This window comes from Rhinopithecus bieti, unplaced genomic scaffold (genome assembly GCF_001698545.2).
Source record: "Rhinopithecus bieti isolate Rb0 unplaced genomic scaffold, ASM169854v2 scaffold_32081, whole genome shotgun sequence".
In the NCBI taxonomy this organism is placed as follows: Eukaryota; Metazoa; Chordata; class Mammalia; order Primates; family Cercopithecidae; genus Rhinopithecus; species Rhinopithecus bieti.
Window position 1 is genome coordinate 5,698,799 of NW_016814436.1, and position 21,707 is coordinate 5,720,505.

The 21,707-nt window shown below is 38.5% G+C and overlaps 1 protein-coding gene across 2 annotated transcripts in view; it reads right to left on the bottom strand.

Moving 5' to 3' along the window:
* The window catches only part of ATXN10 (ataxin 10), a 184,870-nt gene that overhangs the window by 107,659 nt on the left and 55,504 nt on the right, over positions 1-21,707 (bottom strand). Inside the window, exons 7-10 of one of the 2 annotated variants that reach the window (XM_017850798.1) lie at positions 16,557-16,722; positions 7,105-7,213; positions 5,420-5,589; positions 4,988-5,072 (exon numbers count right to left, since the gene is read on the bottom strand). In XM_017850798.1, the coding sequence (XP_017706287.1) occupies positions 5,064-5,072; positions 5,420-5,589; positions 7,105-7,213; positions 16,557-16,722 (454 nt within the window). In that variant the 3' untranslated portion in view covers positions 4,988-5,063. Of the gene's footprint in view, positions 1-4,987; positions 5,073-5,419; positions 5,590-7,104; positions 7,214-16,556; positions 16,723-21,707 lie in introns of those variants that run through there. The other variant, XM_017850797.1, reaches the window with a different exon arrangement.

The window sequence follows — 21,707 nt, forward strand, 5'->3', positions numbered from 1 at the left end:
AAATTAGTTGAGCCTGGTGGTTCATGCCTGTTCCAGCTACTTGGGAAGCAGAGGTGGGAGTATTGCTTGAGCCCAGGAGTTTGAGACTGCAGTGAGCTATGACTGCACCACTGCACTCCAGCCTGGGCAATAAAGCAAGACCTCTATCTCTAAAAATAAAAGACAAAGGAGGAGGAGGAAATAGGAAGAAGAAGAAGGAGGAGGAAAGGAGGAGGAGGAGGAGGCGGAGGAGGAGGAGAAACTGAACAGCATTTCCATAACCTTTAGCAGAATGGACATATGGCCCATCCTAGTCAATAAAATTTCCTTGGCGGGCGGAAGGCAGATAAACTAGATCATCTGTCCGTCTGATTTGAAAATGCATTTAGCTTTATGAAATAAAATGTTTGGGTTTTCTTCTAATAAAGATTAACTTAAAGAGGTTATGACAATAGTGAAGAAAAGAAGAATGGGGAAGAAAAAGGTAAACCACACATTCCTTATTCTAACAAAGAAGAAGCTGAAGAATGTTTTCTTCATGTTTTCAGCATTAGTATCTTTGTGCTTCTTACAATAGAAACCAAAACAGAATCTCCATTTAGGTCCACAAAAGTTCAGACGTAAACTAATCACTACAGTTGTATCAAGGAAATACTACGCAAGTTGAGAACAAAAAAACAAGGTAAGAATAAAAGTCAGTAAGGATCTGACACCTCCCTACCATGACATGGTAAAGGGAAGCCTAGCAATTCCTTCACAATTCAGGAAACACTACATCTATCACATGTACAGACTTAAGCATTAAAGACTCATGAGAATTTGGGGTAAAATACATTTCTGTGCAGATTTCCAATCTGAGGCCAGGTACCTTAGGTACCTTGATTCTCTTAAATCTTGCCCAAAGACAAATATCTCAAAGAAAGATGACCACCCTTCCCAGCACTTTGGGAGGCCGAGACGGGCAGATCACGAGGTCAGGAGATCGAGACCATCCTGGCTAACACAGTGAAACCCCGTCTCTACTAAAAAATACAAAAAACTAGCCGGGCAAGGTGGCAGGCGCCTACAGTCCCAGCTACTCGGGAGGCTGAGGCAGGAGAATGGCGAGAACCCGGGAGGCGGAGCTGGCAGTGAGCTGAGATCCGGCCACTGCACTCCAGCCTGGGCGGCAGAGCGAGACTCCGTCTCAAAAAAAAAAAAAAGATGACCACCCTTCCAATTGATACCATGCTCCTGGCAGTCCAGTGCCTGTCCTTAGAGAGAAATGCTCCTGGCACAGCCAGCCCAGAGGACACATCACCCCCCTGTTCCTCTCTGACAAGCCTCACCACACGAACTTTTGCTACAGCTTCTAGTGCACATGTGTCATTCCACCACTAAAATGACTGTCTTCTCCAGAGCATGCAGCACATGGCAATTCTCACTCAGCAAGTGCTAGCTGAGTTAAATCACACTCGGTCTCTGGGCCTTGGGTTTCTTCATTTAGAAAATGATGGTGGAAATATCTTTTCAGCCCTTTCCACAGAGGTATCATAAGGCTCCAACAAACTCAAGCAGATGAAAAGAGCTCCAGAAAATGGAAAGGGCCACAAGAGTATAAGGGGGCCATCCAGCAGGTGGGCACCATACTCACTGCAATGGATGAAGTTACACAGACAACACAGACACAGCTGGGCTTAAAAGACTCTTACTCAAAATTCAGAGGACTCAGGCAGTGCACAAAGATTTTAGGAAAATTTGTGTCATGACTAGTTTTGAGATTCTGATTCAAAGAGGCAAGCACGGTCCCCAGATGCTGTCAGAATGGAAGCTTCACAGAAGATATTAATACCTTGCCTGACTTACCCACCAAAGGATCCCTAAGGCTGGGAACATTCGTATTTGATGAATGGGTGAAATCAGAAACAAGGATGCGAGGACCCCCAGAGCTCCAGACTTCAACCCGGAGGGAGTCGAAGGAGCCTGGCTGACCTAGGAGACCCAGACTGACCAGCCTCCAGCCTGAAGTCCCTCAGGAAGTCTATTTTAAACCCTTTTCTCCAACCTTTTGAAAAGTTCTCACCATTGTGCAGGGAAGTAAGCATAGGCCTGGGAACTCAATAGGCAAACAAATCTAAATTCTACCCTGGGCTCTGCACCTCACTAACTGGATGGCCTCTCCTTAAAATGTGGTTACCAGAACCTGCTTTGCAAGGCTGATACAAAGATTAAAGTTGATAATACATGTAATTCACTAAGCACAATGCCAGGACATAGTAAACACTAAACAATAAATCATCAGTCCCTTTTGTCTTCTGGGCAAAGGAGGAACCCAAATTAGGCTAGATGCTACGAATCTCTCCCAACTCAGATCTTTAGTCTTGGAGCAGAGACAGAGCCAAATTTCCCTTAAAGCCCTAGAGGGGTTAGAAGTGAGACAACCCATTAAGACAAAACACTGAGAATTACTGGTCCCGTGATAAGGACCTGCTACATAACCATCCATTCCATTTTCCCAAAACTATAACCAAAGTCATCTGAGTACTAGTGAACTCTATCCCTTGAGGCAACAATGAGCAAGGCAAGTATCTGTAACACCCAGCTGGAACCATGACTTGGCTACAAGAAAAAAGAAGACTCCAGCACATCCAGAATAAGATTTCGGTGTTGTGTCAGTCTTTGGAAGGAGGAAAAAAATCCCAGAGGTAATGCTTTCAGGTTCAGGCCTTTTGTTGACACAGGTAAGAAACTGGGAGAAACAGAGGCATTTGAGTTGATACTCAAAGAATGAACTCCTTCATACCCTCTAAACTGTTTGCTGAGAAATCAGCAGTGCTATTAGCAACTGCACAAGTGACAGGACACAGCATCGACTTCCTGTGCGCCCCAGTGACCTCTACACAGCAGCACTTGGGCACACTCCATATTTACTTATGGTGCAATCTGATCCTGACTTCAGTGAGTTATTTCACAAGCCTTTTAAGGGTTACTACATTTTGTTCCTATAAGAGGCCAGTCCAAATTAGCAACAAAAGAATAGTTAAACACAAGAAAAACCACCTCTTTTGTGCTCAAGAAAGGCAGTCCTGGTCATTAAAAAGGTAAAGTGTTTTATTCTCTATCAACTTTCTTTTGCAAAATCAGTCCAGTAATTTCCCAAGGGGAATTAGTAGTCTCACTCTCCTGAAGATGAGGATTGCCAAAATGGTGCACCCATATACTAAAAGTGCAAGTTGTCTAGCATTTGGTTCTGTGCCATGTCTCACAGGAATTATTCCAGTTATCAATGGCTACGTAACAAATTACCTCAACATTTAGCATCTTAAAGTGGTCATTTTATTTTCAGTCCTTCTCCCTGCCTTTGGTTTTCAGACTAGATGATTTCTAATGATGTATCTTAAAGTGTACTGGCTCCTCCCTCTGTGATCTTTCTTGAGTTAAGCACATTTGGTATTTTTTTTTTAATTTTAGATACTATATTTTTCAGTTCTAGAATTTCCATTTGGTTCTTTCTTATAGTTTCTATTTCTCTGCTGAGATATCCCATCTTTCCACTCCTATGAAGTGTATTTCCTTTACATCCTTGAGCATGGTTACATTTGCTACTTTAAAATCCTTGTCTGCTAAGCCCAGTATCTGAGTCCTCTCACAGTCAGTCTCTGCTGATTATCTTTTCAATTGAGAACAGGTCACATTTTCCTGAACATCAAGTAGTTTTAAACTGTACCCTGGACATTACAGGATATATTATGCTGTAGCAATTCTGGATTATATTATATTCCTCTAAAGAGTGTTGGTTTTTTTTTAGAGGGCAATTATCAATTAACTACAGTGTAAGTTGGACTTACACTATAAACTCTAGGGTGGGAGCTCAAATCTCAATACAATTATTTCAACCTTAGCTTAGCTGCTTGGAGCCTGCCCCACACGTGTGATTCAGGCATTAGCAGAGATTTAGATAGTTGACACCCAGAGTTTGGGATCTGTTTTCTACTTTCCACAATTGCCCCCTCACTTTCCAGTGCTGTGGTTGCCCTCAAACTGTTCTTTGACTCTTCAAGCTAGAAAGACTGAAGATTTTGTAACAGACTTTTCACTGCCCTGCCTGCCACACACTGTGTCACTCCCTTCGTCCAAGTGTCAATTTCACTCCAGAATCTGTGTCAAATTTGAGTGTCAAATTTGAGTGTCAAATCTGTGTCAAATTCCCGTTTGTGTCAAATTTGAGTGTCTTCACACCACTATTTTTTGTCCGAAGTTTATAATTGCTATTTGAAGAAGGATCAGTCCAACAGTAACTTCCTGGGCTACTAACAGAAGCAGGACCTACATCACTTATTTGTTTTCCCTACTTTTCACTTTTTCTCATAATACTATAGGTCATAAATTCAGAAAGAGCTTTGCCCAGTAGGGGGCCCTGATCTATGTGGCATCAGCTGGGCAAGTAAGAAACTGAGGATGGATCTACTCCCAAGGTGGCTTCTCACCCACATCTCATGCCTTGGTGCTCAGTCACTAGGCTTTTCCTCTCTCCTCCTCATTGTATCTTATCTTCCAGGGCTTTTCCATGTGTATTCGGCAGCTCACAGCAAGGTGCTATCTGGGAATCTATACTTCTTACATGGTGACTGGCTTCTAAGAAGCCAGAAATAGAATCAGCTAGACCAGTTACGGGCTATGCTAGAAATAGTATAGGATCACATATTTGATTGCTCACAGCAGCCACAGGGCCTGCCCAGATTCAAGTGGATGGAGAAACAGATGCCAACCGTTGGCAGAGGAGTGGCAAAATCATACTGCAAAGAAACACATGTACAATGCAAGACATTCTGCCACCATCTTAGAAAAATATAATCTGGCACAAATTTAATTAATATTTAACTAAGCAAATCAAATGCCACCCAAAGTAAAACTCCAGAAAAATACAGAAAGGTGAGATCAATCTGAAGCATATGGTCCAATTGCCCTGAGATCTTTCTTACCATTCTCTCACATTCTCGATATAATTACCTTTAAGCTGTTCTGCACATAAGAGGTTTCTAAAAGCAGCCTATTAGGTCCTCAAAGACTTCATACTTCAATATTATATTCCTTTTATATCCATTTTAAAACACCTAGAAGAAAAGGCTTATGATGCTATCGTCCATAAACATAGGATATAGATCTAAGCTTTGTTTTTTCTTAATAGGCAGTAATAATTAGTGTCTATTAAATATCTACTGTGTGTTAGAAATTTGTCCAGGCTCCAAAGAGCCTATATGTTAACATATACATATACATACACATATGTGTATGTATACGTAGGGGTGTGTGTGTGTATACATATAAAATATACATCTCTCTATCCAAGCTACTTCCTAGCACCTTAGGTTTTCACTCCAAAAGAGTGAATGTCTGCCAAAGACTATATTCTAAACGAAGCTATACATGTAGTATAATACATACTAAGAAGTCCTCTTACCTTGTCTTGGTTATCTTTATTCTTGTAACACAGATTTCCAATCAGACGAATAAGATGAGACTTAAATCCCTCGGCCACATTGGAGATGTCACCTTCTGCTCTCACGCAACCACAATTACTGAAGATGTTTGTGGTTTCCCTTCCAGTTACATGAATCACCCGTAAAAGATCTATAACCAAAAGAGTAAACTTCATTTTCCACAGAAAAGTAACTTTCAGTATTTTGTACTAATAGTTTTCTATAACCAAATCTAATTTATTTTAATAGACTAAAGGTAGAGCACAGAAAGCTTTATTTAAATAATGATTACAAAGCTCTTCTGCCTTTGCTTTAAATAAGGATTAAAAGGCTCTTCTGCCTTTGCTTTAAATTTTGTGAGTCTAGTTTTGGGGAGATAAGCCATAATGACTACCCCAACTCAGAGTTTCTATTTATCTACAAAGAAAAGTTAGCTAAAAGTTTACTAGCACCTTTCTTACAAAAAGGTTTCCAATCTCAACTTCTTTATGAAAGAACTCTTCTAATAACTTCAGTCAGTGAAGTCTAAAACCCAATATCTATCCATAATGATGCATATGACAGAAACCAAGAAGAGTGCTTATTTTTCCCTCATCCGACTGGCCAAATCATCAGAAGCCAGCATGTGTTCTCCATACTTCACTCCAGCTACATTCAGGAGAAAGAACTTACTACTGCTCTACTCTATGAGCACCTCCAGGCAGCCAATGAAAACAGACAATCTTCCAGGAACTGCATTTCAGTGTTTCCGCATTTAACCCTCTCAACAAACCTATACAGGAAAGTATCCCTTCCCCAATGTTATAATGAAGAAAACAACAGGCTCAGAAAAGTGCAGAGCTGGGATGGCAACCCACATCGAGCCTGGCTCCAAACTCAGGCTCTTTCCATAATCACTCAGTGTCCCAGGTTCACGGTGTTTTATTCAAATTATCACTAAAAGCACTGTACTCAAAATACAACACTGATGAGGAATTCTAAGGATCTTCCTCTACAGCTCACTGCTAGCTCATCTATCCTGCTAGACGCAAAGTCATCGTTCTCAGTACACTGGTCTCCAGAGTAAGTATCATCTTTTTAAAGGAAAAAAATGCAAATAATGCATAGCAAACCTAAGCATAGCCAGCCACAAGGAACAGGTTCTACTTCAATTATTTTGCAAACAGCTTTTTAGCAAGGTTGGTAATACTTTTAACAATGGTTTCTTGTTTAAAACCACTTTCTCATAAAATTTGTATATATAATGTGTACAAAACACCATTCTATGTGTTCACTAAATGTAAATGGGAAAAATTTACTGTCACATTTTGCAAAGCTATAGTAATATAAAACACAATCATCATTGCAAACCTCCCCTGCCCCATCATCTTCATCACATCCTATACTGATGAAACATCTACCATGTGCATCTACAGGCATTGTTATCCTCATATTACTGAGAAGGAATCTTCAGTTAAACAGAAGGGAAGTGGCTGAACAACCATGTGGGCTCAGGTTTATCTGGCCCGTCTGAACTGCTACAACACTGTGATTCCTCTCAATAAAATAGATTCACAAAATTCCCAAAAGTACACTGAAAATTAAGGATTTGTATTTGGATTTACATGACAGTATGACAAGCCAAAGATTTCTTAGCTAAAAATACAATGTGTGATATTTCACTCACCAATCACTCTTTCCAGCAAGCCAGGGAAAACCTGCAGATAGCCGAGCAGCTCAGTATTCGCAGTCATTTCGCACAGGACGTCGAGAAGCCTAATCGTAGCCAGTGCCTCCTAGAAAGAAAATAAAACATAACTTTAAAGCATGTTTTAAGTGAAATGATTTAACTGTTATAAATAACTGTAAGAGAATAAAATACTTCAATAAATTTAAAGTCAGTGCTTGTAATAAGTCAAAGAGAAAAGCAAAACTATGAAGAACAAAACAGAAGTATGAAATATGCACACGACTCATCATTTTCACCAACAGCAGACATCTGCCATCAAGAATGCAAGATTATGTGTCATTATGTGTCTTCTTGGAGCAAAGAGTCAGAAAAGTTCTTATTCAAGCAAAAAGACATTCCAACAGTGGAATAAATGTTCCAAATTACTAGCTACGTACATGACATTTATGCAAATACTTTCTTTTTAAAGCATTCCCAGCATGCAAATTCCACTTTAAAGATACAAATAGCCCATGAAATACATTAATTTCTTGTCCACAGAAATCCTGTAAAATGCTGTGGTTGAAAAAACTCTGGCTTTAAGAACTTGCATAATTTCTGAGTAAATATGAACTTCTATGCAATATCTTGGTAGATCAGAAAGACAGTATTATTTGAAAACACTACTTCACATAGCTACTAAATAATTTATTATCAAATACACTGCATGACCAAGAAACTGCCCAGTACCAACTGCATAGCATTAGTCTATATAAAAATTTTAAATGTAACTTTTGTATAGATTTTGAACCCCATTTTTAAAGTACCCATTATTTGACAAAATGTGGCAGAGATTATAAAGTTAGTCCATAAAGATAACATTCGTCACTTTGGGAGGCCGAGGTCAGAGGATCACTTGAGGTCAAGAGTTCAAGATCAGCCTGGTCAATATGGTGAAATCCCGTCTCCACTAAAAAAATATAAAAATTAGTGGTAGCGGGCGCCTGTAATCCCAGCTACTAGGGAGGCTGAGGCAGAAGAATCATTTCAACCCAGGAGGCAGAGGTTGCAGTGAGCCAAGATCATGCCACTGGACTCTGGCCTAGGCAATAGAGCAAGACTCTGTCACAACCAAAAAAAAAAGAACATTCTTCAAAAGAAAGACAAATTACTTCCTTGTTAATGCTAAACGTGTATTTACTGCTTTCTAATTAAGAGATTTAAAGGTAATATATTAATATAGTATTCTGAAATCTCAAAATAAATAGCAAGAAACAACACATATTTTTAATGTCTTGGATCTTTAATTTTATATCACAGCCTTCTTTTGCTAAAGAGTTAAAGGGGAAAAATCTCGATTAAAAGTCTAAAGTTAGTACCATGTTAAAACGAGTCTTGACCAAGTCCATCAATTTCACAAAGCTTCAACAACCTCTTTTATTAAAGGCGTAGTTGCCCAGATTGTTTTCTTGAGATACCACTGCTCCTTCAAGAATAGACCTAGGGCAGACCATGCAAAAGGTAACCGTGGACACCTCATCCTAGCAGATAACAAAGATGCTATTACAGGCCACTAGGGTCATGTCAGAAATTCGGAATCAGAAACAACTTGATGAGGCTCCCACTGGCCAGCGGTGGCACATTAATCACCAGAAAGAATTATGGCAGCAGACTGAAAACAAAGCGAGTGGTTTTAAAGCTATGGCTTCCTGATGAAAATAAAACAAAAAAACCAACTCACTGGTCATCTTTGAATGATGCCACAAAACCAACTCATTACTCTGAAGATTGGTAATCAAGGGGGAAAACAATCAAGCACTTATACTGCCTTTCTTCATCCCGTGTACCTCACAGAACCTAAGAATTGATTATGGAAAGTTTCTCTTTAAAAAATACTCCTGCTAATAAACAAAGAATGAACAATAATGTTAAAATGCCACCATTTTGCAACCCCTAAAGAATTCATGGATCTAGGTAATCATTAATGACTGCTAATATCACAAAGAGATAACCAAGCCTCATGTGCTTCTTGATGAAAAGAGTATCACCAACAACGAAACACCACTGCAAAAATAAACAAAAAAAAAACCTAACCCAAATCTGAATATGCCTCTGGAACTAATTTTCATTCACTGGAAATGCAAGGTAAAGAAGAATATGTTAAGTGCCACCTTGGAGACATACTCATCAAAATCTGAAATGTAGAAAAGTCTATGGGAAAAACAACCCAGTTTCTCCAAGTAAGTAGCAAAGAGGAAAAAAAAGTAGAGGGAAGGGGAACCTATACACTAGAGTAAAGTTACGTCAATCAGTTGCAACATACAGCCCTTCTCTTTATGCTGTTTCAACAAAACAAACTTGAAAAAGATTATTAGACAATGGGGGAAATCTGAATACTATTTATTTGATAATACATGTTATTATTAGTTATTTTAGATGTTCTCATCGTATTATACTTGTGTCTGAAGACTCCTTATCTTTTAGAGTAACTGATGAAATATGTTGGAGCTTTGAATCAGTCCACGGCAACTGGCATAAGAACGAGTGGAACTGTGGAGGAAAGAAGAATGGTGATGAAGGGGAAGCTGCTGAAGCCAGGGGATGGCAGATGGAGTTTAAGTACACTTTCTTCTTAGTCTATGTTTGAAATTTTCCATGTTAAAACGACAGGAACAAAATTAGAGGTTGGAAGAGATGAACTGGAAGTCTCCTTTCAGCTCTTAAATTCTATGATATTAACTAAAATAAACCTAAAAGAAAATTAATCTATCCCCACCTAACACATCCCCAATTTTAGTCATTAAAATCATTTTATTAATGAAGTGTTTTTAATGAGCATCTGGAAATTAGTAATGAAAAAACAGCCAGGAAAATTTACTCTCTTAAAAAATAAGATTAATGAGTAAAATGCCCTTCCAGATATTTAAAAGTCTTATGAAACTAATATTAATTAAATCAGGCACTAGTGCAAAAAAAAAAAAAGACAAGCAAATGAAGGGAATATTGTGAAAGATTATGAAGTGAGCAAAAAAGATTAGTCTCCTATCTCACCTGTCTCAGTTAACACTGTCATTTAGTATCTTTGAGCAATTTTACAGCTTTCTAAGTTACAGAAAACTTATATTACTACAGAATTATTCCTGTCCATTAAAATGCAAATTAGTTATATCTGCCTGGACTGCAACTCCTTTCTCCATAGATGAGTTTTTGCATTTATTTGTATGTTCGTTTCAGCGTTTCTTTATGGCATATAAACAAATATCTCTCTGAATTCTCCCTTCTCTAGCTGTTAACATCTTACTGGTTCCCTCCAATTTGTTTGGAGGGAACCAGTAATTGTCCAAATAAATAAAAGAATTTAGGATATGATACAGGTAGGTGGGAGGATCCTCAAGCCCAGGAGCTGGAGAATATAGCAAGCTATGATTGCACTACTACACTCTAGCCTGGGCAACAGGGTGAGACTCTGTCTCAATTAAGAAAAAAAAAATTAGTGGAAAGGATAAGATTATTCACTAAATGGTACTGAAATAATAATGAACAGATAACATTTAGGGAACATTAACTTGTACCAATCGGCATATTACATGTTTATATTCAAATACAACCTGGCTGGGCACGGTGGCTCACACCTATAATCTTAGCACTTTGAGAGCCTGAGGCAGGTGGATCACCCAAAGTCAGGAGTTCAAGACCAGCCTGGCCAACATGGCGAAACCCCATCTCTACTAAAAATACAAAAATTAGCCAGGCATGGTGGTGGATACCTGTAATCCCAGCTACACAGGAGGCTGAGGCAGGAGAATCAGTTGAACCCGGGACATGGAGGTTGCAGTGAGCTGAGACCTCACCACTGCATTCCAGCCTGGGCAACAGAGCAAGACTCTATCTCAAAATAAAAAAAAATAACAATAATATAACCCATTTCAAGAAAAAGAAGGGCAGAGAGAGGATGAGTAACTTTTCCAAGATTATATACCTGTAACAGAAGAAATCAAGATTCAAACCCAGTCAGTCTCACACCAAAGATTTTATAATCTTGAATAGTCAAAAGACATAAATAATTCATTTGGATCCATAACTCACTCCTTGCTCAAAAATAAATTCTAGATAAATAAAAAATGAGAACTAAGTACTGAAAGAACTAGACTATGTAGGTGTATATTTCCACAATCTAAGTGGAGAATTTACTTAAAAAACAAACAAAAATCTTCTTGGCTGTCAGCTCTTAAAAAAAAAAAAAGAAATCCAGAGGCCAAAAGGATAAAATTGATAACCTTAATTAGATTAAACACAAACAAAAAACGACTAAAAGGCTAACCGAATATCAGAAATAAATTCAAACAAAAATTACGTGAACAATAGTTTACTGTATGTATGACAGAAAGATTAATTTCCAGAAAATGCTTTTTAATAAATGCATTTTAAAGAGTAACCTAATATGCAAAACAAACATAATGGTCACTGAAAAACATTAACGAGAAATAGTAATTAAATCAGATCTGCAAAGGGCAGCTCATGCAATCTTGTGTTGCACTGGTGTGCAATTCAGAAATCTCTCTAAAGTTTTTAAAAATACCTAATTCTTCGACCCAGCAATTCAACTCCAGGAATTTATAATCTCAGATTTCCTTGTCCGAAATTTGTACAAGGATGTTCACTATAACATTATTTGTAAAGGTTAAAAGAAAAAAAAAGCCACCTGAAAGCAGTTGAAACGTCTACAGGGAACAAATGAAAAAATTATGATATGTCTATATAATTAAATAAATAAATATAAATACGTCTATATAATTAAATAAATATTATTCATTAGAAACATACAATGAATATACACATGCTAAAGTGCAAAGATGTACAAGTTATATCATAAATAAAAATAGCAAGTTGAAGAATAGTGTAAAAAATGAAAACAAAAAACATATAGGTGTGTATATACAAAAAAATACCTTTGAAAAGAAAACAAAAAGGCAAAAAGGGGAAAACTTGTAACCTTTTTTTTTTTAAGATGGGAGTCTTGCTCTGTCGCCCAGGCTGAAGTGCAATGGCACAATCTCGGCTCACTGCAACCTCCGCCTCCCGGGTTCAAGCGATTCTCCTGCCTCCACCTCCCGAGTAGCTAGGATTACAGGCGTCCGCCACCATGCCAGGCTAATTTTTGTAATTTTAGTAGAAACAGGGTCTCACCACGTTGGTCAGGCTGGTCTCAAACTCCTGACCTCAGGCGATCAGCCCACTTCGGCCTCCCAAAGTGTTGGGATTATAGGCCTGAGTCACCAGGCCCAACTGAAACTTCATGTTTCACTGACTTCAGCTTAAATAATTTTTAACAACAAAGCAAATACTATTTGCCTTATACAAACATTTAAGCCCTTTATATGTGGAAAAAATGCACTATTTATTGTAGAATATGTATTATGTAGCTAAATATGTAATACCTACTGCCTAACAGGTACTACAGTATGGCCTAAACTGGGGTTGCAAAGATTAAAACAGAATGCAAATCCCACAATCTGAGGACAATTATTGTATGATCTGGGTATCAGAAAATACAAAGCTAAAAAGAATGTTTTTTAAGCTTTCAGAGAAAAGGCAAGGCTTGCCACCAGTGAACAAGATTCAGAACTGACAAAAATATATCAAAACTGGAAATAAGTATACAAAATATATCAAAAGACAGGAATAAGTACATTAACATGAGAACCCAAAACTATTTTTATAAAGAAACATATGAAGAAAACCTTGGGATTTTAAAGCCAAACAATTACATCAATTAAAAAACACGTGCTATAAATACAACTGTTTCCATTCTCACTTTTCAGTCATAGCATTGAGAACTTTATTGAATATCTATCTTCTCCTAAAAAGATCACCAATGAGTAAATGCAGTGGTTTGGCAGAAGAATGGCTGGGGAGGAGGAGGCAGGTGGAAAGCCCTATTTGTAGCTTTTGCTGGTTTCCATGGCATAACTACTTCCACCATGGATGATTTCAAGGTACTAACAATTTAACAATCAGCTCATAGAGTTCTAAGTACTCAATAATCAACTTTTAGAAGTTACCACAGGCCAGCTCCAGCATACCACTTGGTCTTTGGCATATTTAAATACTGGCATAAGGGGTCCCCTTTAAAAAAAAAAAAGTATGACATATCTACATTAATATGCACAAGTCATAGATGTATAACTCAATAAACTTCCAAAAGTAAATTAATTTGGCTTTGCAAAAGAAAACTGCCTATGTTTTGTTTTGTTTTGTTTTGTTTTGTTTTGTTTTGTTTTTGAGACAGGGTCTCACTCTTCCCGAGGCTGGAGTGCAGTAGCGCAATCACAGCTCACTGCAGCCTCAACCTTCTGGGCTTAGGCAAGCCTCCCACCTCAGCCTCCCCAGTAGCTAGGACCACAGGCGCACACCACCACGCCCAGCTAATTCTTTGTTTTTTTGTACAGATGGAGTCTCCTTATGTTGCCCAGGCTGGTCTCCAACTCCTGGGATTAAGCAATCCTCCCACACCTTGGCGCCCCAAAGTATTGGGATTATGGGCATGAGCCACTGTTCCCAGTCTAAAATTTTCCATTCCATTAATATATAAAAATACTTCCCATCTTAGAGAAAAAAAGTCTGAAGGAAAAATAAAAGTTTTCCTAAATATGAAAAGTATTTTCAGGAATTTCTCACTACAATACTGAAATCACCTATCCTTTAATCAGAAGTGCCTTGAAAAGTTTAAAGATGTGATCTGTCTTTTCTCTGTCTCCTAGAGAATTTTTAAAACTTTTCTGAAGCACGACTCACTGCTCCTCCTGCTGGAAACAAAGGCAAATCTATCTCCAGAAAGTAAAAGCAAGCCCCTGAATAAAGACCTTTCTTTTCTATCACAGAAAATGAGAACTAAAGTAACGACCTGATTATAAGACCTAACATGGTCTATATGACAAAGCACAGAAAATCAGTACCAAAATGGTCCTGAACAAAAGTATATTCACAAAAACGGAAATGCACTCTAGTGGTCGAGCAGTCACAGCCATGAGCTGCATTTACAACAGGAGTTAACAATTTCACAGTATTACACACTACTCTCTGGGAAACACTACGGATCACATTCTCTACCTTCCCACCTGTGGACAGTGGATGAGTATCCACTCTGGATTCTAATCCCTCTCCTCCAGTCTCACCCATTTGCCGATGGTGATTCCAGCATCAATTACTCCCTCTCTACCTGACCATTCATATCAGCATACAAAGGAACTCTCTATCATCTTCTATTAAAATGTGTTTAAATCAGCTTTATTGAGGTATAATATACATGTAATGAAATAATCCATCTTAAGTATACAGTACAGAGTTGTGTCAAGGTATACAGCTAAATGCCACATTCTACTATTAAGAAAGTTCCCTCGTGTCCCCCTGCAATCAATTCCACTCCTTCATTTCCAGATCCAGGTAACATCTGATCTATTTTCTGTCATGACCGATATATCTGGCCTGCTACAGAATCCCACAGAAATGGAATCAGCCAGCGTGTTCTCTAGTCTGTCTGGCTTCTCTCCCTCCACACTTTTGAGATTCTTCCCTGTCGTATCACAAGTGCATCCTTTTTACAGCTGAGTGGTCCAGAGAAAGAACAATTCTAACTTTATCACAGAAGAAAGGAGAATAGATAAAACCAGCAAGTTCTGAAGTAAAGAGGAGGGATAGAGAATTAACACAAGCTCCCTTCCACATCCTGATAAAATAAGACCTGAATGATCTAAGGTAGGCTTAAGGAGAGTAAAAAAATAGTTTAAATAATTAACCAGGACAGTATACAACTAGGAATCTCCTATAAAGAAGAGAAGAAGCAAACCGTCTAGAAAGCAGTTTGGAAGTATGTATTAAGAGCTTTAAACATGTGATATCCTTACACATAGCAATCTCACTTCTAAGATTATGTCCTAGGACAATAGCTGTGGAAACGTGCACAGATGTAACTATAAAGGCATGTACTACAGTATTATCTAAAACAAGTAGAAATAAGAACAACCTACTGCCAGATGTGGTGGCTCATGCCAATAATCCCAGCCCCTTGGGAGGCCGAGGCAGGCAGATCACGTGAAGTCAGGAGTTCAAGACCAGCCTGGCCAATATGCTGAAACCCCATCTCTACCAAAAATACAAAAATTATCTGGACATGGTGGTGCACACCTGGAATCCCAGTTATTTGGGTGGCCAAGACAGGAGAATTGACAGAACCCAGGAGGCAGAGGTTGCAGTGAGTCAAGATTGTGCCACTGTGCTCCAGCCTGGGCGACAGAGCAAGGTTCTGTCTTAAAACAAAAAACCACAAAAACAACCTAAACGTCCAACTACAGGGATTTGGACAAATAAATAGGAAATTCTTTACTTGAAATGTTATGTTGGTTTTTTTTTTTTTTGAGACAAGGGTCTCACTCCATCACCCAGGATGGAGTGCAGTGGGGCAATCATGGCTCAACCTCCTGGGCTCAAGTGACCCTCCCACCTCAGCCTCCCAAGTAGCTGGGTCTATAGGCGTGTGCCACCCTGCTCAGTTAATTTTTGTATTTTTTGCCAAGACGGGGTTTCACCATGTTGCCCAGGGTGATCTGAAATTCCTGGGCTCAAGCGATCCTCCCACCTTGGCCTCCCAAAGAAGTGGGGTTACAGGTGTGAGGCACCACGCCCAGCCTATGTTGGCATTTATTTAAAAAGACATTTACAATGTATTATTTTTTTGGGTTTTTTTTTGAGACAGAGTCTCGCTCTGTCGCCCAGGCTGGAGTGCAGTGGCCGGATCTCAGCTCACTGCAAGCTCCACCTCCCGGGTTTACGCCATTCTCCTGCCTCAGCCTCCCGAGTAGCTGGGACTACAGGCGCCCGCCACCTCGCCCGGCTAGTTTTTTGTATTTTTTTTAGTAGAGACGGGGTCTCACCGGGTTAGCCAGGATGGTCTCGATCTCCTGACCTTGTGATCCACCCTTCTCGGCCTCCCAAAGTGCTGGGATTACAGGCTTGAGCCACTGCGCCCGGCCCCAGTGTGTTATTTATTTATTCATTCAGCAAATATTTGCTAAGTGCCTACCATATACATAGTACTGTGGACACAACAGTCAACATTTCTGCCCTCCTAGAGCTTACATCCTGAAGAAAAAATGGGAACCGCAAACGGAAGGCACAGAAAGGCTCCACTTTTAATAGATACATATGTGCTCATGTCTATGTCTGTGTGCACATATCTGATGTCATTCGCCTAGAAAATTAACCAGAATTTGTTTAAGTCGTTGACTCCGGATGGTAGGAATAAGAACACAGTTTTCCCTTATCTAAATTTTGTAACTATTCTCATATATGGATACATTATTTACATAATATTTTTAAAAGCTTTTAAAAAAGAATTCTCATAGAGGACTTGACTGAGTTAGAAAATCTGCCCATTCTCTTTTACCCGAGATTGGGAAATCTGCCTCCCTTACCTCATCATCAGGAGGCTCCTCAGAGGCCAACTTGAGCACTGTCTTGCACTGATCCACAAAGGTGCTTGCAATCAACTCAGCATGCCGCAAAAACACAGGGATGTCATCCGTGGTGAGTGGCTCATCACTCGTTATCTTGGCTATCATAAGGTCTAACAGTGTAACTCTGTAAAACATAAAGGATTTCTGCATGAATCTATAAGACTTAAATTATACAATGCTAAAAACACCTAGGAAAGCAACTTTAAGGGAATGTTATTATTTTAAAGTCCTTACCTTGCTTATCATGTCTAGCTAGGAAAAACATGAATAAAGTTAATCTTCATCAATCACCTATTTTTTAAATTCTTAGTTTCTCTGACGTGTCTTGGCCACAGAAACTAGAATTGCTTAATGCACCTTTTATGTCCATTACTTTCAACGTGAAGATAATTCAACATTTTAGAAATGCTCAGTTTTTTGTATGAATACATCTACGATACAAGGAACAGCAAAGTGAAATGGGCTAACATTTATTCACTATTTTCTACAGAGCTAAGCATTTTACACATTTAGTCCTCACAAAAACTCCATGAGGCAGGTACTGTCATTAGTTTCACATTAAAGGTGGGTAAATAAGGGTTGGTGAGGTTAATTCACTTGTCCAGTGTCACAAAACCACTGAGAGTCTAAGCTAGGATTCAATCTGTGCCCTGAGCCAGGTGCTTTAACCACTCATTTGATAGTCTTTATTATGAAACTTTACTATTTGTTTTAGTTTACAGAAACACAAATCTGAAGACCAAGACTGTGTCATTTTTACATCAATATATAAATTACCAAATAAATATTTCTTTTCAACCACCTCTTTCCTTCTCCTAGGAAAAATGAATCACACATAGGTCAATCTGTCTAGCATAAATCAATTAGGACATTGGCTCAAAATTATATTTTGATTTGGGATTATATGTATAATTCTCATTTCTATAGAAGAAAGGGTATGAATATCTAAGCTGCTTATTAGCAAATAAGGGTAAATACATTCAAATTAGGCATGGAACACTTCTTACCAAGAGAAAAATTTAAATTATTTACTGCTTCAAGTAAGAAATAAAACTATACCAAACGCTTCCTGTACTGTGGCCAAATGATGGGAAATATCATCAGTCTGGAAAAATCACCTACAGACCTTAGCAATTTTCAAAACTCCTAAAACCTCAGATTTCTTGTGGCAATAATTAATCCAAAATAAAACAAATACACAGTTCACTCAGTTGAGCACAGTGTGTTTTCCCTTATTTATATATAATCTTTAAAAATAAATTGAGGCTAAAAGTTCTAAAGCTTGAAATAAAAACTCAACAGTCATCAGAATAGAACCTCTTGAAAGTACAGAAATGCACAGCACCTATGAAACACAATGGGGAACACAAAAGACCCAGGTAGCAATCAACTGGATGGAGCAGCACCTCACATCTCAGTGAAAACATTGAATATAAAGCATATAAACGCTCCACGTACAAGATACACTGGGCAGAATGGATTTAAAAAAAATCACAAACCAAATATCTGCTGTCTTCAAGAGACTTACCTGAAACATAAGGAGTCTTAGAGAATCAAACTAAAGGTGGTAGAAGAAGATGTTTCATGCAAATGGAAGCCAAAAGCGAGCAGAATAGCTCTTCTTATGTAATATAAAATAGACTTTAAAGCAGCAATAGTAAAAACACAAAGGATGACGATAGAGGCATCGGTACAACAAAAGATATTACAATTCTAAATATATATGCACCTAACTCTGAAGCTCCCAGATTCACAAAACAATTACTAGACCTAAGAAAAGACAGACCACATGACAGGCCACAAAGCAAGTCTCAATAAATTTTTTCAAAATCAAAATATATTGGCCGGGTGTGGTGGCTCACACCTGAAATCCCAGCACTTTAGGAGGCCAAGAAGGGCAGACCACGTGAGATCAGGCATTCAAGACCAGCCTGGCCAACATGGTGAAACCCCATCTCAACTAAAAATACAAAAACAACTAGCCTGCCGTGGTGGCAGGGGCCTGTACTTCAGCTGCTCGGGAGGCTGAGGCAGGAGAATTGCTTGAATCCAGGAGGCAGAGGTTGCAGTAAGCTAAGATCGTGCCACTGCACCCCAGCCTGGGCAACAGAGCAAGACTCAGTCTCAAATAAATAAATAGATCGATCGATCGATCGATAGAACTATATCAAGTATCTTCTCAGACCACAATAGAATAAAACTAGAAATCAATTCCAAAAGGAACCCTCAAAACTATACAGATACATGGAAATTAAACAAGCTGCTCCTACATGATTTGGGGGTTAACAGTGAAATCAAGACGGACATTTAAAAGTTCTTCAAAATAAATGATAGCAGAGATACAAGTTATCAAAACTTCTGGGATACAGCAAAAGCAGTGCTAAAAGGAAAGTTTATAGTGCTAAACGCCTACATCAGAAAGTCTGAAAGATCAAAAACTGACAATCCAACATCATACCTCAAAGAACTAGAGAAACAAGAGCCAACTAGGCCAGGTGTGGTGGCTTACACGGTAGAGGCAGGAGGACTGCTTAGTCCAAAAGTTTGAGACAAGCCTGGGCAACATGGTGAAATACTGCCTCTACAAAATATTAAAAAATTAGTCAGGCATGGTGGTGCGTGACTGTAGTCCCAGCTACTTGGGAGGCTGAGATGGGAGGATCCCTTCAGCCCAGGAAGGTCAAGGCTGCAGTGATCGTGTCACTGCACACAAGCCTGGGTGGCAGAGCACAACCCTGTCTCAAGAAGAACAAGCCAAACCCAAAGCTAGCAAAAGAAAAGAAGTAACAAAGATCAGAGCAGAACTGAATGAAATTGAAACAAAAGATCAACATACAAAATATAAAAGCTGGTTCTTTGAAAAGATAAATAAAATCGATAGATCATTAGCTAGATTAACCAAGAAGAGAGAAAATTCAAATTAGCTCAATTAGAAACAGAAATGGAGACATTATGGCTGGCACCACAGAAATACAAAAGACCATTTAAGACACTATGAACACCTCTGTGCAAACAAACAAGAAAATTTAGAGGAAATGAACAAACCTCTGGAAATATACAACCCTCCTAGCTTGAATCAGAAAGAAATAGGAGGTCTGAACAGACCAGTAACAACCAGTGAGACTGAATCGATAATAACAAAAATTGTCAAAACACAAAAAGACTAGGGCCAGATGGATACATAGCCAAATTCCGCCAGACATTCAAAGAATTGGCACCAATCAGACTGAAACTATTCCAAAAGGTTAAGAAAGAGAGAACCCTACCTAACTCTTACCTGACTCATTCTATTACGCCAGTGTCACTCTGATACCAAAAGCAGGCAAGGACATAACAAAAAAAGAAAACTACAGACCTATATCCCTGATGAATATCAGATGCAAAAATCCTCAACAAAATACTAGAAAACTGAATCCATCAGCACAGCAAAAAGATAATTCACCATGATCAAGTGGGTTTCATCTCAGGATGTAGGGATGGTTCAACATACCCAAGTAAATGTGATTCATCACATAAACAAAATTACAAACAAAAACCATATGATCATCTCAATAGACACAGAAAAAACATTCAACAAAATCCAGCATCCCTTTATGATAAAAATTTAGGCACAGAAAGAACATACCTCAAAACAATAAAAGCCACACATGACAAACCCATAGCCAACCTCATACTTAATGGGGAAAAGATGAAAGCACTGCCCCTAAGAGGTGGAACAAGACAAGGACGTCCACTTTCACCACTTCTATTCAGTAGAGTACTGGAAGTTCTAGCCAGAATAATCAGGAAAAGAGAAATAAACAAAGGGCACCCAAACTGGGAAAGAGGAAGGCAAACTATCTCTGTTTGCCGATGATACGATCATATACCTAGAAAACCCTAAAGACTTTACCAAAAGACTCCTAGATTTGATCAACGAATTCAGTAAAGTCTCAGGTAAAAAAATCAATGTACACAAATCAGTAGCACTGCTACACATCAACAACCACTAAGCTGAGAAATCAAGAACACAGTCCCTTTTAAAATGGCTGCAAAAAAAAAAAAAAAAAAAATCAAATGCCTGGAAATATACTTAACCAAGAAGGTGAAAGATCTCTACAAGGAAAATTATAAAACATAGCTGAAAGAAATCACAGATGACACAAACAAAAGGAAATACATCCCATGCTCATGGATTAGAAGAACCAATACTATTAAAATGACCATATGCCCAAAGCAATATATAGATTCAATGCAATTCCTATGAAAACACCAACATCATTTTTCATACCATTAGAAAAAATAGTCCTAAAATTCATATGGAACCCAAAAAGAGCCCGAATAGCCAAAGCAATCTTAAGCAAAAAGAACAATTCTAAGGCATCACATCACCCCAACTTCAAGTTATATTACAAGGCTATAGTAACCGAAACAGGATTGTACTGATACAAAGCTAGATACACAGACCAACAGAACAGAATAAAGAAACCAGAAATAAGGCCAAATACTTACCATCAACTGACCTTCCATAAAAGCATACAAAAACAGAAACTGGGGAAAGAACCTCCTATTCAATAAACGGTTCTGGGAAAACTAAATAGCCACAGGCAGAAAAATGAAACTAGATCTCTCACCATATACAAAAATCAACTTGAGATGGATCGAAGGTTTAAATCTAAGACCAGAAACCATAAAATTCCAGGAGAAAACCTAGGAAAACTTTATGACGTTGCCAAAGGCAAAGCATTTATTACTAAGATCCCAAAAGCAAATGGAACAAAAACTAAATAAATGAGACCTAGTCTCATTTATTGCTTCTGCACAGCAGAAGAAATAATCATCAGAGTAAACAGACAACCAACAGAATGGGAGAAAACATTTGCAACTATGCATCTGACAAAGAACTAACATCCACAGTCTACAAGGAACTCAAGCAAGTAAGAAAAAAACAAACAATTCCATCAAAAAGTGAGCAAATGACATGAATGGACATTTCTCAAGAGAAGATCTACAAATGGCCAACAAACATGAAAAAATGCTCAACATCACTAATCATCAGGGAAATGCAAATTAAAACCACAATGAGATGCCACCTGACCCTGCCAGAATGGCCATTACTAAAAAGTCAAA